Here is a 16,209-nt window from a genome sequence, read left to right as displayed (position 1 = left end):
GTGTTCTGTTCTCATGAATGTGTTTGCATCTAATCTGAACACAGGGAGGCCAAGACAAGCCGAGTGCAAAAGTCTTTCAGGCACTGATGCTCTTAACACTTTGAAATCATGCTAATCTGATAAGGCACTGAGGGAATTATGCAAGCAAACAAAGCTGGGCCCTGATAAGGAGTATTAGAGAGAGGGCACACCACATACTTAGTGCTGGGAGGGAGGAAGGTAGCAATGGCCAGCTCTGTGCAGGAGGAGCTGGGAGGCAGAGGGAGGAAAGTCCCTGCCACTGATCAGTGCAGCCCATGACAAGGAAAATTAAACAGCAGGATGTGAGCACTGCTGCTCACAGCTAGATCTTCCTGAGCATTAACATTTGATCACAGCACTTCCTCTGCTGGGATGCAGAGAGATGCAGCGGGACAGGCTAGAAAGCATGAATAAAAATGGTCAGGATGTAAGGGTGAGCTGCAAGTGAAGCAATGGGAGACAGCAGGGATTTTTCCTGGTGGGCTGGTGTTTGGCAAAACCTGAGTCCCCTCTGCATTCCAGTTTGCTGGTTAACATTTTAGCTTCATGACTACACGAAGCTACAAACTGCTGCCTGTCCTCAGGCCGTGCTGGCTTCGCTGGGAACTCACCCCCTGTTTCTCTGCAGTGTCCTCCAGAAAAACAAGGCTCACAGTTGGAAGAAAGCTGATCTAAGTCCACTCTTAAATCAACTTTCTAATTCAGGGGCAGTTTTTCAAAAGCCTCTCCCCACCCTGGCACACACAAAAGTCTGACTGCACAAATGCTGCTCTCAGCCTGGCACTGTTTGGGGACACAGCACCTCAGAAATAGCAGGTTGCAAATTGCAACACCCCCCCCAAAAAAACTGACCCACCCCAGAGCAGCAGACACTTCCTGTGAAGTTTTGTTGCTACCTTCTTCGTCTTGCTTTCCTTTTTGATGTAATGGGGATACAAACCCTGTCCTTTCAGGAATGCTGCTGAGTGATTAATAGCTGCAAAGCATTTGGAAGGTAAACCCATCTGGGTAATTATTACCCTGAGCGACAAAGAACAAGACAGTTCAAGAGTACACACTGATAGATTACAACATCGTACTACAAGGGAGCACCCAAAATCACCCAGCCCCAGGGACTGGATCCAAAAGCCATATACATTGTGAGAGATGTGATGGCACTGTCACCTCTTCTTCAGCATTTCATTCTGTTATTTTTATGGCAACTGCCAGAGGGTGGGAAAAAAAACAATGAACAAACCAAGAAAAGAGATTAATGTGGTGAAGAGAAGGCAAAGACAGGCTCAAGGAGGGGCTCACACTCAGGGGAGGAGGCAGCAACAACCATTCTCCCAGTGCTGGCTTCCCTTTCCTTGGCATCTGCTGTCTGCAGCGTGATGCAATGGCAGCAATGCACACAAGGAAGTATGGCCCCCTGGATGTGCAGCACAGGACCTCTCCTTGGAGTGAGGAAGGTTGAGCAGGGACACTGCTCCCATTTCCTGCTCACCAATTTGCACAATTAATTGCAGGAATCTGAGATCCTTGAGAGCTTTTCCTCTGCCTCCAGCAAGTTTGGTTGGAACCAGCCAAGCAGAGAGATTGGCTCTCTGCATGTGTGCGCTTCCCTGCGGAGCACATTGGTGTTCCTCAGCCAGCCAGGCTTTGGGGTAACCCAGCACTGCCTGCCACCCAGACAGCAGCATTAGCAGTAATTAAACCCGAGCTGATTGCCACACCAGGCTGTGCACTTTGGAGGCAGGCAGTTCACCCAAACAGGATTACCACAACTCAGGATTTCACTTCTTTATTCCCACTGCTCTAACCATCGGCTCAGTGCGGGCAGCCTGGGAAGAAACTGGCACAGAATTCACTTGCACTGAGCTGGGTCTGAAGGGAAAATGTAGTTTTCCTCTCTTTCTCCAGAACATTCAGGACAAATACCAATGTGGAATGGGACCGACACTGCAAAGCAAACAGCATTTAGTCACCCACACAGACCTCTAACAAGCACTTTAGTGCAGAAGTGAAAATCTCCTGCAAAAGGATTAGCTCAGGGGAAGGAAACCTTCAGGAGAGTGGTAGCAGAACTCCCTGACCGCTCATTTGTGGGAAATTAGAAGTGAAAACAAAACATACAAGGGAAACCAGGATGGTTTAAGTGGGAAACCTCCAAAGTGAGTTAGCAGTTGGGCTGTGGTGGCCTGCTAGCACAGAAACAGATAAGGTGCCTGTGTGCATCTACAGGCATGCTCCTATACACAGCACACAAGCGTGCCAGCTTCTGCACATGCAGCAAGGCTCTCCTCTCCAGTCAGCAGCAGGCTGTAGGACAGGCAATTTGTCTTGAGGCCACACATGTGAGCTGGCATCAGGAGCATTTGTCCCCTTTCTGACCCCAGAGTGTTGGTTTGTTCTATTTATGTATTTTTGATCTGTAACCCACGACAGAGGTTTTTGGCACTGTTGCTGGAAGGTCAGGGAGAGACCACAGAAGAGCAAGTCTCAGGCGTGGAGCCCTTGCAGAGCATGATCTGTCAGCTGCCTCCACCAGGAATTTGCTGTGTTTTGAATTCAAAGAGTCTCTTTCAGAAGCAAAAACCCCACTCGGGCCTCCACGCCAAGAGGGTAAGCTGGCATCCCAGAACTGGTGGAACAGCACAGGGAGCATCTCACTTGCAGACAGCACAGCCATCCTTACAGAGACACTCAGCCATCAGACCTGTGAGGATGTCCTGAGAAGCAGGAAAGGACGGGGTGAGATGGGAAAGGCAGGTTCATGCAGGAGGAGAAATGCCCTCTGAGGACAGGCTCTAGTCCTGCCCTGTACTAAGCAGTGCAGTTTATCAGCATTGCCTAGGGCAGGAGAAAGGGCCTGCAGAGCTGGTGGGGAGCTAAGAACCATCCCCTGGCTTTCCCTCTCCCTCCAAGGACTGTAAAAGACATTTCATAGCTTTGACCCTACTTTTATTAAGTGCCAGTGAACATTCTGTGATAATTCCTGGCACTCTGCTGAAAGGCTGAATAAGATTGTCCAGGACATGTGTCAGAGAGGACAGAAGGTTGAAGCCAGAAGGATGACTTTGGTCCTGAGCCCTGTGAGGCTCTGGCTGAGGAGATGACTACATGAGAAAGAACCTTACATATCATCACTGTGGGGAAAAACATGCCAAGGAGAGGCTACCAAATGCCCCTGTTCTTTTCTTGAGTCCCCAAGCAAACTCGTGTGCATGCATGGAGAAAACAGCATGGGAAGAAGCAGAGCTACAGGGCAAGGTTGTCAAGTGGTAGAAGGGCACAAATCTTGAAGGGGTGGTGCTTAGGAATTTCCAGCAGTCCTATTTCTAAAACCCTAATTCCCATGTGTCTGAAGGAGGTCTAGGAAGGAAGGTGGACACAGGGTCAGGAGTTTCCCCTTGCACAAGGCAGGAATACATTTAAAGAAGCAACAGCAGAGGAGAGCTGGTTTGGATATTCCCCGATGAAGACAAACCACAGCATCCTGTTTTTCAGCACTCAGACTCAAATACAATCACCCCAAACTTGACAATTCATGCCCACTGATCTCATCAAGACAGTAGCAGGGCATTCTGTCCTTAAAAATGCTTCATCACACGATCAGCCCTCCAGCAGCTTTACATCCCATGGCGGGGACAGCCTTTCCTGGCAAGGGACAATCCCCACAGGATTAGAGCATGGTGAGGACTAAGCACACACTCCCACACTGCCTCCCCACCTCAAAACAACGAGACCTGCTGTCCAGGCACAAGTGACAATGCAAGGAATACATACGATGGTGGTTTCCCTTGGGTGGAGAACAGCATCCTCTCCCCTCTGGAGCCCCAGCTGTGGGCTGCGCTGGGTACCAGCAAGCAGACAGTCCCCACGGCATGGCGGTGGCATGGCCACGGCTCCCATCCCATCCCATCCTGGCATGTGAGCCTTCTGTTTAATAAACTTTCCTGCAGTTTGTGTTTCTCAGTAACCCTGCAGTAGTAGTCATGGTGACAAACCTGGGGCCCTTGGCAACACACCAATGATGCTGCAAATCTACGATGACTAATCCTAAAAGCCTAATTTGTAGAACTCATTTAAATGCTTCAAGATATGCAGGTCACTGCGGGGGTCGATTTAATGGCTGTGGCATATTTGGTGGGGAAGCAGTTGTTACAGGGAGGAGCAGCCAGGGTGTCTTCTGGTCATAAAATTAAGTGGATTTTTAATACAAGATGTAGGCTAAAGAGATTAAAAGGGAAAGCACAATTTAAACACAGGCACAATAACAAACCCAGCTGATTTCCAGTCAAAGAGCTGGTCAAAGCTTCTAGATGAAACCCTGTTTTAAATAACAATCCCCCACAACAATATCGCTGATACAGTGCTGCCTGCTTTATTTGTGCCTATTCAGAACCTAATGAATGCTCTTCTCAACACGGCTTGCTCACCAGTATGCAAAACCATGGAGCAAGACAGCCAGCTCCCCAGACTGGCCCCATTAGAGGTCCACAGAGAATGCAGAGCCAGGACTTTGCAGTGCAATGGTCTCCAGGCTTCACTAGCATCTGCCCCATGACACTTACCCCCCTGAACCTCCCATAAGCACAGGACAGTGGATTGTGGTATCAGTGCAGTGCAGTAGACTTTCAGCTCTGCTGGCACGAAAACATCCACGGCCACACCTTTAGTTAAGATGCTGCTGGCATCACCAAGAGAAGAGCACCAGAGTCCAGCTAGTGCTCCACATGCGCTCGGCTGGACCCAGAAGGCACTGAAGCCATGGGCCCTTCTTTGCCCCAGCTTTTGTGCTCCTCTGTCTGCCACCTGGCACGAACACAAGGGAGTGGAGAGTGGCTTCTGCTAACAGCCTCATCAGCAAAGCTGCTTTGCAGGCTCTCTCCCCCTCTTCACACAAATAAAGCAATAAGCGCTGCAGACAAGTGGCTCACCCCACAGAAAGCAAATCATGCTGGCCCGAGGCTGTAGAGTCCTAAATCATAGAATCAGAGAATCATCTTTATTCCATAGTGCTACACAGTGATCACTCACCTAATTTGTGGTGGTTTTGAGTAAGCATTCCCATTGCTCCACTCAGCAACTGTCAGAGACAAGCATCAACACACAAGCAGGTTATGCTGTTTGATCACACAGGGATACGATTTCCATGCCCTGACCTACTGCTTTTCCTACACAGACATCTTCCAGGAGAAAGGCTTCTTTCACCTGACCAGGAGCTGGGCCACGAAGTCCAGCTGATGTGGCAGAAAGCAGGCAGCTTATTTAAAAGCAAGCAGGCAAAAATACTTGTTTGGTAAAATCCTACTTCTACTCATCAGGATTTCCCCCTCCTTAAACCTGGATGCAGCATAACTGCACTTGCCATTGCGGCTGACACGGAGCCAACTCTGTTGCAGGGCACCCTTGGTTCCCTTCATTAGTTTGTCAACATTTCTGTTCCTGCAGAGGAAATTGAGTTTAACCAGGAGTTATCTGCACTCATGTTGCTGTAATAAAGCAATAGCAACACCACTAATTACTATGGATACTAATGATTTGTGCTGCACCTTCAAGAGCAAAACGCACCACATGATGTACGTAACTCTTGCTCGGTTGCAGACAAATTACAGGATCACAGGCTGTTAGGGGTTGGAAGGCACCTCTGGAGATGACTTCAAGTCCAAATTCCCTGTCAGGGCAGGACCATAGAATCAATTGCAGGTGGCACAGGAACGCATCCAGACAGGTCTTAGAAGTCTCCAGAGAAGGAGACTCCACAACCTTTCTGGGGAGCCTTACAGTAAAGAATTTCTTCCTCATGTTGAGGTGGAACTTCCTGTGCTGTAGTTTACCCCTTGTCTTATCACAGGGGACAAGTCAGAGAATCATAGAATCATAGAATCAACCAGGCTGGAAGAGACCTCCAACATCATCCAGTCCAACCTAGCACCCAGCCCTAGCCAGTCAACTAGACCATGGCACCAAGTGCCTCAGCCAGGCTTGGCTTCAACACCTCCAGGGATGGTGACTCCACCACCTCCCTGGGCAGCCCATTCCAATGCCAACCACTCTCTCTGACAACAACTTCCTCCTAACATCCAGCCTATACTTTCCCTGGCACAACTTGAGGCTGTGTCCCCTTGTTCTGTTGCTGGTTGCCTGGCAGAAGAGGCCACCCCCCACCTGGCTACAATGTCCCTTTAGGTAGTTGTAGACAGCAATGAGGTCACCCCTGAGCCTCCTCTTCTCCAGGTTAAACACCCCCAGCTCCCTCAGCCTCTCATCACAGGGCTGTGCTCCAGGCCCCTCACCAGCTTTGTTGCCCTTCTCTGGACACCTTCCAGCACCTCAACATCTCTCTTGAATTGAGGGGCCCAGAACTGGACACAGCACTCAAGGTGTGGCCTGACCAGTGCTGAGTACAGGGGCAGAATAACCTCCTTTGTCCTACTGGTCACACTGTTCCTGATGCAGGCCAGGACGCTGTCCCTGTCCCTTCCTTCTTGATACCCAGCTCTGAGATATTTATACACATTTATTAGATCCCCTCTCAGTCTTCTCTCCAGACTAAAAAGCCCCACTCATGCAAAACAAATTCTCTGCAAATAGACTCAACCTTTGCTCTTTGGAAAAAGAAAACCCACTGGGGACTGAACCAGTGATCCTGGAGGCCTTGGACAGTTAAGACACAATCTTTGCTCACCTATAACAGTCCCCCTGTGCCTCCTGGAATGGAAGCAATTAGTCTCCTTGACCACAGGGATGCCATAGCTCATTAACAGGATGCATCTGCTGTCATAAGAAACCTGAATCTAGATTTATACCAGTGACACTGATATTCTGGTGTCATGCTCAGGTATAAAACAGCACAGTGGCTGTCCTTGGTGATAAGAAACAGAAATGGCAATTAGAGCAAAAAGATGAGGAGTCCAAACCCTGCTTCCCGAATCCCTGCATGATCCGACTGAAGGTACTTCAGCCACAGCTCAGTTTCACCTGTGGTGATAACACGTCCAGTTACCCTCTCCTGGTAGTACTGTGAGGCTCTAATTACAGACCTCACATGATTTTGTGATACATGGTGCTATTGACAGTGCTACAAGTCTCTATGCAGGCTGAAATCCTGCCTGGGAGAGTGGAAAGAGGCTTTTGCTCACGGCTATTTGGGCTTCTGCTGTCAAAATAAGAAACCTTGCAGGGTCTCCATCAGCAGTGCAGCTCACTGCTGCTGCCTGTATCAGCTCCCTGCAGCTCCTCCTGGGGTCACCTCCAGAAGCCTGGCATGTCCCCCTGTTCCCTGACTCTGTCAAGGGACCACGGCTGATGCTCCTGCCCCTGAGAATCTGCCGCTGCCCTCCAGCTCCAGCTGAGGCATTTCCATCTTACAGCACTGCTCAGCCTGGGCTGCCTGCCCTGCCTCTGGGAATGGTGCTCCAGGCCCTGCACAGCCACAGCAGTGTTCTGTTATGGAAAATAAGTGCAAAACATGGTCAGCATCACACCTCTCCAGTGCTGACTGAGGGCACCTTGGGGGTTTACTCCACTTCTGCAATTGCAGCTGGGCTGAACATTTGGGCATGGATGTCAGGTCCTGCTGGCAGTTCAAGGAGGGGCTTAAGGATGGAAAAGGCAACATACTTTTAGCTGCAGCTCAGCTCCAAGAGTCTTCTCTGCCCATGAAGCTGTCGAGTTTTCCATGGCTGCTGCATGAGCAATTGCAAAATCTATTCCCTGCTATGCTGCATGCTCACCTCCTCCTGAGGTCTAGCATGGGCATCTGAAGCTCAGCTGCACAAAGCACCAGCAAAGGGGCTGCAAGGACCAACGGCGTGGTCAGTGGGGTGTGCTAAGAGGAGGCTTCAAGAGGCATCTTTAGCATTTCTAAAACTCCCAAGTAGAAGAGAAAAAAGAAGACTGGACTAAAAAAAAAAAAAAAAGAGGGCTAGAAGAACAGGTTGCTGTGTGGTCCTGGGGATTCATAAGCTCTTCTCAACATCTGCAGAAGGGTTTGAATCCCAAACCAGAGACCCTGGGACGATGCTAGTTAAATGCTTCAATGAATTGGAAGCTATCTTCAGTATATTTTTAGTTGGCACCAACAGGCATTACATAATGGCTATTATATAACAGCACTACAGCTACAAACACTCTTTTTTAGGCTTTTTGGCTTTTTTTTCCCTTTGTTTATTTTTTTTTGTTTATTTTCCCACCCACCCCCCCCCCGCCAGATCATCTCCTTAGGAGGAGATTGATCAATAATTGCATTTACCATCAAATAAAGGAGGCAAATCCTTAGGAGAGAAATCAAATGGAGTAAAAATATTGTTACTAAGCCTGTGAGCGCTTCTGTCTTGCCCAGCCTCAAACAGAATTAACTATTCCCAGAATAGAAATTCCACTAAGGCTTATCTGTAGTTTAAAGGGACAGGCTGTGATTCTGTGCAGACACTAAAATTTCTCAATGCTGGAGGGTTTTTTTATCTCCTTGTGATGATAGCTCAGAAGACAAAAATAAAGGGAGGGGGAGCACTACGTAAGAGATGCTAAGGGAAAACTGAAGGAGGTTTTCTTTATCTGCCAGCGACATCATTGCCCATTGGTGCTCCTTTAAAATCTTCCCCTGGCTTATTCTTTATCTTTTCTTTCTAACAGCCATACTGGCAGAACTGAGACTTTTGCTTCCAAACCAGGTGCTACATGGGGAAAAAAAAAAAGAAGTAAGTTTCCAAAAGCTAGAAGTATTTCCTATCTCTGAGCCTAAAAAGAGCTGGAGCAGGCTCTGTGACTCTGAATGCATGGCAAAAATCAGTTCAGTGGCACACCACCAGTTCCCACATCACACTGCCCAACTGGCTTAGGCAAGGGCTCCCTTTGCTTTTGCTACCCCAGCACAAAGCCTCTCTGACAGACACAGCACTCAATAACTCTGCCTTTTTCGGGCTGGTCCTCCAAAACAAATGGTCCAGTTCCAGAAAGAGCAAAAGAGATGATGTGACAAACTATCACTCTTTGGCTAGCAAGCTGCTCCCTTCTGCTGTTTCACTCTCCCACCTCCCAAACCCAGTAATGGTCTCCCGACTTGTGCTAGGTTTATAAATAACCCTGGGCTACCTAGATGGGAAGGCATCGTGCTGAGTGTGTCACTGGGTGTCACAGATGGGAACAAAAACAACCCTGAGAGAGGAGAGAAGGAGAAAATATAAATGCAGCTGCCTGGAGAGCACTGAGTCGATTCAGAAAGCAGCTTTCTAGCTTTAAAAGCTGTTGTGGCACACAGCAGACCCCCATTGCTCACAGTGGCTCTGAAGGCAGTGACTGCAGCCCTGTGAAGAAGGACAGCCTGGCAGGGCTGGTTGTGTGACCACGAGTGAAAAGCCAAGGAAGCAGGACAAAGGGGGAGCAGAAGGGATAAAACCCAGTTAGTTGGCATGACAGTGCTAGGTTTGGGCTAAAGTCAGAGAATCACAGAATCAACCAGGTTGGAAGAGATCTCCAAGATCATCCAGGCCAACCTAGCACCCAGCCCTGGCCAGTCAACCAGACCATGGAACTAAGTGCCATATCCAGGATTTGCTTCAACACCTCCAGGGATGGCGACTCCTCCACCTCCCTGGGCAGCCCATTCCAATGCCAATCACTCTCTCTGGCAAGAACTTCCTCCTAACATCCAGCCTATGCTTCCCCTGGCACAACTTGAGACTGTGTCCCCTTGTTCTGCTGCTGGTTGCCTGGCAGAAGAGCCCAACCCCACCTGGCTACAGCCTCCCTTCAGGTAGTTGTAGACAGCAATGAGCTCTGCTCTGAGCCTCCTCTTCTGCAGGCTGCACACCCCCATCTCCCTCAGCCTCTCCTCACAGGGCTGTGCTCCAGGCCCCTCACCAGCTTTGTTGCCTTTCTCTGGACACGTTCCAGTACCTCAACATCTCTCTTGAATTGAGGAGCCCAGAACTGGACATTGCAGTCCTGCAGTTGGAAGGGGAAGGAATAGCACACAAAAACTTATCAAATATACTGAGTGTATCACTACCTGGGGAACACAGCCTTGCTCTGTTCTATGGGCTTCTGACACCTACCTATTACCATCTTTGAGAACTGAGGAAAGAATAATTTGATGGAAAAGCTAGTCTGAGAAGCTGAGCTGTGTAGGCATGAAAGCTTGAGGCTCCTGCTCCATACTGCCCTGCAAGTGGTCCACGCTAACCACAAAGAATATTGCCATTTGTCACTCAGGACTGGAAAGATTACAGAAGCAAGTGTCAAAACAGGCCAAAGCACCAAGTTGACTTGCATTTGTCATGGTTTTCTCCTCTGTGCAAGCCATTAGGGGATTTTACAATAAGCCATCAGTGGCAGCACCAGGAAAGAGCAAAAACAAGCTTAACTGAGACAAACGTTTATGGTTCTCAGGAGAAATGCTCCTAATTCATTTCAAAGCTGCTCTGCCCTGCTGAGCCTCCAGCCCCAGGTGCTCGGGATAAAGGCATTTGATATGGGCTCGGGCACAGGGCTGTTTCTGCTGCTGAGTGCCCTTCTCAAGATCAAAGCTCCGCAGGCAAACAGGGCACAACTGCTAAATCCCCTGTTAATGAAGCCTTCAGCAGGGCTGGACATGTGTATCGGGGGGCTGTTCATGCATGGATGCATGCAAATGGGGACAGGGAGGAAAGCTGTCCTCCGGAATCAACAGCTGAGCACATGGTGGGTCGCTGTTCACCAAACAGCCCATTGCAGTTGCTTGCTGCTGCTGCTGCAGCAGTTGTGCTGGAGGAGCTGGCAACAAACGGCCTGGCCACAATGGGAGCACGCCTAGGGGGTCTTCCTGCTTGGGGGGGGTGTGTGGAAGAAAAGGATGTTTAATTTAAAAGGATGGGAGCCACGTACAGACTGTGTGAACTTGTAAAAATCAAGTTTCACTCTGACATGCTCTGAGTTGGGCCAAGGAAAATGCTGAGCTCTGCGAGGACAGGACAGGATAGCACAGCCCTTCTGCATCAGGAGCCTTCTTTGCCCAGCCCCCATTAGCTCCAGTCAGGGCAAAGGGCTGATAAGAATAGGGTTCTGTATTCACCTCCCGTGCTTAGGGACCAGACTGGGGCAAAGCCCAAAGTGACTCTACTGTGATGTCCTTGAGGCACTGCAAACAACTTGGCAGAAGGGAGAGCGGCAAATGTGGCAGGAGGAACTCCTGGATTTTACCCATGCTCTGCCACTGCTGTGGGCTCACATCAGAGCCCAAACCATACCAGATCAGAGGCCAGGAATCATAGAATCATAGAATCATAGAATCAACCAGGTTGGAAGAGACCTCCAACACCATCCAGTCCAACCTAGCACCCAGCCCTATCCAGTCAACCAGACCATGGCACTAAGTGCCTCATCCAGGCTTTTCTTGAAGACCCCCAGGGACGGTGCCTCCACCAACTCCCTGGGCAGCCCATTCCAATGCCAATCACTCTCTCTGTGAAGAACTTCTTCCTAATATCCAGCCTATACCTACTCTGGCACAACTTGAGACTGTGTCCCCTTGTTCTATTGCTGGTTGCCTGGGAGAAGAGGCCACCCCCCACCTGGCTACAATGCCCCTTCAGGTAGTTGTAGACAGTAATAAGATCACCCCTGAGCCTCCTCTTCTCCAGGCTAAACAGGCCCAGCTCCCTCAACCTCTCCTCATAGGATTTGTGTTCCAGGCCCCTCACCAGCTTTGTTGCCCTTCTCTGGACATGTTCCAGCACCTCAACATCTTTCTTGAATTGAGGGGCCCAGGAGGCAAACAGCTCGCTGCTTCCCTTGCTCCATCCACCTCCACATCTCAGTGCACCCAAACAGACAATCCCCTTCCCACTCAGCCTCTCTGCATGTGCCTTTGCAACAGCCTGATGCATCAAACCTCTCTCCTCTGAAAGCAGCGCAGCTACCCCTCAGAACCTTGAGGCATGATGCACTGAGGTTTAGCTGGATGGTGTTCCAGAGCTCCTTGGTTTCTTACTTTTATGGGGCTTCTGGGGAAGTGTGTGCAAGAGGACTGTGAGCAATCCCAGCTAACCAGCTGCACAGCCAAGCCTGAGCCCCTGCAAATGTGCTGCTGCTGCTGCTGCTGCAGGGTAAAAAAACAAAGCCAACTTCACTGGAAAGCTTGTGCCATTGTATTTAAGATGGAATTAAAACATATTTAACTGGTATAAATGATATGTAATAAATTTGAGAATAAAATAAAAAGCCTCAGATCTGCAAAATATGAAGCATTAATCAAACAGACACTCTGAAAGACTTCTCTGTGAAATCTCTAGTGATTAGCTGCAGGCACTCAGCCAAAGAGGCCTGCAAGCTCTGTTTCACTGACATGTATTTTTAAACCAGCTCCAGCAAAGAGGAGGCCATTTGGGGCACAGAATAACAGCTTGGGGGGCGGCCTGGAATCAGTCCCTGCTACAGATTATCTTGCAGAGCATCCATCTCTCTCTACCTCAGTTCTCAGTCTCTAAAACTGGGATGATAATATACCCTGCTCCTAATTCCTGCCTTTCCAAAGCAAAGCTGCAAGACACAGACCACCTCTCCCTACATGCGTGTGGTGAAGTGCTGCCACTCTCCCTGCCACGAGAGCTGTGCACAGCTGCAGCATGTACCACAGAGACAGCAAACAAAATGATTTTCAGGCATAAGAGAGCCAGTCTATGGCAGAGCCAGTCTATGGCAGAGCCAGTTAGCCCCAGATCATTCCCAGTTCTGTTTAATGCATGATTTGAAACCACCCAGCGATAGCGAGCTCGCTGCCACCTAATAGCCTATTGATTAAATGTATTGTCACAGCCCGTGACACAAGCCACTAGGAGCATCTCTCAGCCTGCATTAACATCTCTTGCAGCTCCAGGTATGCCCAAACCTGCCTGGGCTGGGTCAGGAGAGCTGTCGTTTCCTCAAGCTGGTGGCCCCTGCCGACTTGTGCTGAGCCAAGTGTCTGTTAACTTCCCTCAGTTTGCAAACGGCCCAGAATGCTGCAGAGACAGGAGGTCACACTGGGAACAAACACAAAATTAAGCTGACAGTTTAAAAAGATTAGTAAAGTATTGCTTTCCATTCAAATTGGGGGGGGGGGGGGGAGGGGGGGGGAGAAAGAAAAAAGATGCTTATGAAAAAAGAACTTCCCCAACAGAGATTGTTTACTCTCCCCTGAGATGCAGCAAGAGGTTATTTGCATTATTGCAAATCCTCATCAACTGAAGGGATGGGATGAGATTTAACAAGGCCATGTGCAGGGTTCTGCACTTTGGCCACAACAACCCCAAGCAGCACTACAGGCTGGGGACTGAGTGGCTGGAGAGCAGTCAGGAGGAAAGGGACCTGGGGGTACTGATAGATAGTAGCTGAAGATGAGGCAGCAGTGTGCCCAGGTGGCCAAGAGAGCCAATGGCATCCTGGCCTGCATCAGGAACAGTGTGGCCAGTAGGACAAGGGAGGTTATTCTGCCCCTGTACTCAGCACTGATCAGGACACACCTTGAGTACTGTGTCCATTTCTGGGCCCCTCAATTCAAGAGAGATGTTGAGGTGCTGGAAGGTGTCCAGAGAAGGGCAACAAAGCTGGTGAGGGGCCTGGAGCACAAATCCTATGAGGAGAGGATGAAGGAGCTGGGGGTGTTTAGCCTGGAGAAGAGAAGGCTCAGGGCAGAGCTCATTGCTGTCTACAACTACCTGAAGGGGCATTGTAGCCAGGTGGGGGGTGGCCTCTTCTCCCAGGTAACCAGCAATAGAACAAGGGGACACAGTCTCAAGTTGTGCCAGGGTAGGTATAGGCTGGATATTAGGAAGAAGTTCTTCACAGAGAGAGTGATTGGCATTGGAATGGGCTGCCCAGGGAGGTGGTGGAGGCACCGTCCCTGGAGGTCTTCAAGAAAAGACTGGATGAGGCACTTAGTGCCATGGTCTGGTTGATTGGAGAGGGCTGGGTGCTAGGTTGGACTGGATGATGTTGGAGGTCTCTTCCAACCTGCTTGATTCTATGATTCTATGATTCTAAGGGCAAATGTTTGAAATGGAAAGAAAAAAGGATCAGAGTTTGGAAAGTAACGCCACCAAAAGGTTTTCAGATTGGGCTGCATGAGAGAAAATGGGTGAACTCTGCTCATCAAAGCTCTGCTAAAACAATACCCACTGAAAGGGTGCAGGAGACCCACAGAGTCTGCACAGGGTCCTGGGTGAGCAGGCTGTGCCCAGTGTTAGTCCCACTGCAGTATCTCAGCGCAGCTGTAGCAGAGCAAATCACTGCCTGGCTGCAAGCAGGCAGCAAGTTCACTCTTCTGTCCTATCAGAGTCACTGCTTCCCTCTCTGGAAGTGATGGTTATGGCTCGAGCTCAGTCACAGAATAACAGAATGGTCCTTAAAGATCATCCAGGTCCAACCCCTTCCACCACAGGCAGGGACATCTCCCTCTAGAACAGGTTGCTCAAAGCTTCATCCATCCTGATCTTAAACACTTGCAGGCATGAGGCATCCACAGCTTCTCTGGGCAACCCACTGCACTGCCTCACCACCCTCGGAGTAAACAACTTCTTCCTAAAGCCCAATTGAAATCTACCCTGCTCTAGTTTCAAACCATTGCCCCTTCTCCTGTCACCACAGGCCCTTAGAAAAAGTTGCTTTTGTTGCTTCTGGAGATCCTCAAGCAAAACACGGCACAGACTCGAGGGGTGATGGTGAGGGCAGATTGCTGAGCAGGCAGCCCCACTGCAGCTTGGCTGCTACCTGCTCACCCTGCAGGGGTTAACAGCTGGAGAGAGAGAAACTCTGCACAGGAAGGTGAGCTGCTAATTAAAGACCAGAGCAAGCAGACAAGCAGACATCAATATCTCCAGCGTGCCTCCCCCACCAGCTGGGAAGGATTCGGTTTAACATGCAGTTTTGTTTTAGATGCTTGTACCATGTAAGTTTCCAATGTAAGTTTCCACTGATCATTTTACTGAGAACAAGCAGATCAGAGACAGCAGCACTCTGAAGGGGTTCCACTTGTTTCCAAAGAGGCTTCCTGCCCCTATGAGTTTCCATTTCAGCCTAATACAGAGAGACAACAGACGTAAGCAAAAATGCATTCTGTCTGCTTTCAGAGCATGAGAAACATTAGGAGAGTAAAGAAGATAAGTACAGACAAGAATAGTTTAAATTCATTTCTGCAGCCATAATCCGAGAAGTGTGAAGTGGAACTTCTCTGTGCATTGCAGGGAATCAAAAGCACAAGAAAGTCCCATGACAGGGCTTAGCAGAAGCTCAGCACAAGCTCTCAAGCAAAGAAATAAAGCAGGCATCTTCATACAAATTCAACATCTGAGAGAACTGAGTGAGAGATACAATGGTCGTCCCAGGGAAGAAAGCAGATTAAAACACTGCTCCATAACTTTATCCTGTCCTCCTGAGCTGCTCAGCCTGTGGGGAGACAGGCACACAGCCCTACCAGCAACCTCACTTCTCGCCATGATCCTCAGCTTAGAGTCTTGCCTTCAGGCTCTCCTCTCCAACTCTCTGTCCAAAGTACTCCCATGACACAGCTAACTCTTAATTTGGAAGAAACAGAATTGGACCTACCAATCTTGGGTCCCAAACATACAAATGAAAGGACAGCTAACCTTTTCAGCTCTGCCATGCCCTGCTGTTGTTGTGGAACATCATGGGGCAGCATGGCATGAAAGAAAGCATAGAAGCAAAGCGCCCTACAGAACAAAGCCGTTGTGTCTGCATTGGACTCGCATGACCTCTTCCTTAGGGTAAACAAATCTGGACTTCTTCTGAACCAGACACAGTTGGAGATGACTCTCCACTCCCAGGACTCCCAACTGATCCTGAAGATGAAAGAGAACAACAAAACCCTAAAACTTGGGTTGCTGCAACCCCATCTCTCCCATGTGTGGCATGGACGGCACTTCAGAGAGGTAAAGGCAATCTCTTGACCTGCTGTTGCCTGGAGGTAGTAATCGTTAACATTTAATTTATCATTAGGTTGCAACTTATATGTGCCCTTATATGTACTCTTCTCAGTACAGCTGGACATTATCTGTAAGGTTTCTCCAATTTAGAATCATCACAGAATCATAGAATCAAGCAGGTTGGAAGAGATCTCCAAGCTCATCCAGTCCAACCTAGCACCCAGCCCTAGCCAATCAACCAGACCATGGCTCTAAGTGCCTCAGCCAGGCTTTGCTTCAACACCTCCAGGCACCATGACTCCAC

At 49.3% G+C, this 16,209-nt stretch overlaps 1 protein-coding gene across 2 annotated transcripts in view; it reads right to left on the bottom strand.

Annotated features, from left to right (window-relative positions):
• CASTOR2 (cytosolic arginine sensor for mTORC1 subunit 2) overlaps positions 1-16,209 on the bottom strand; it is a 157,644-nt gene that overhangs the window by 31,978 nt on the left and 109,457 nt on the right. The window contains exon 1 of one of the 2 annotated variants that reach the window (XM_064166313.1): positions 3,790-3,926. The exons of the other annotated variant lie outside the window; for it this stretch is intronic. Coding sequence (XP_064022383.1) covers positions 3,790-3,925 — 136 coding nt within the window. The 5' untranslated portion in view covers position 3,926. Of the gene's footprint in view, positions 1-3,789; positions 3,927-16,209 lie in introns of those variants that run through there. 2 annotated transcript variants of the gene reach the window in all.

The sequence above is a fragment of the Pogoniulus pusillus genome, chromosome 27 (assembly GCF_015220805.1).
Source record: "Pogoniulus pusillus isolate bPogPus1 chromosome 27, bPogPus1.pri, whole genome shotgun sequence".
Lineage (NCBI taxonomy): Eukaryota > Metazoa > Chordata > Aves > Piciformes > Lybiidae > Pogoniulus > Pogoniulus pusillus.
Note: the sequence above shows the minus strand (reverse complement) of the source record. Positions and strands in the feature narration are given on the sequence as shown.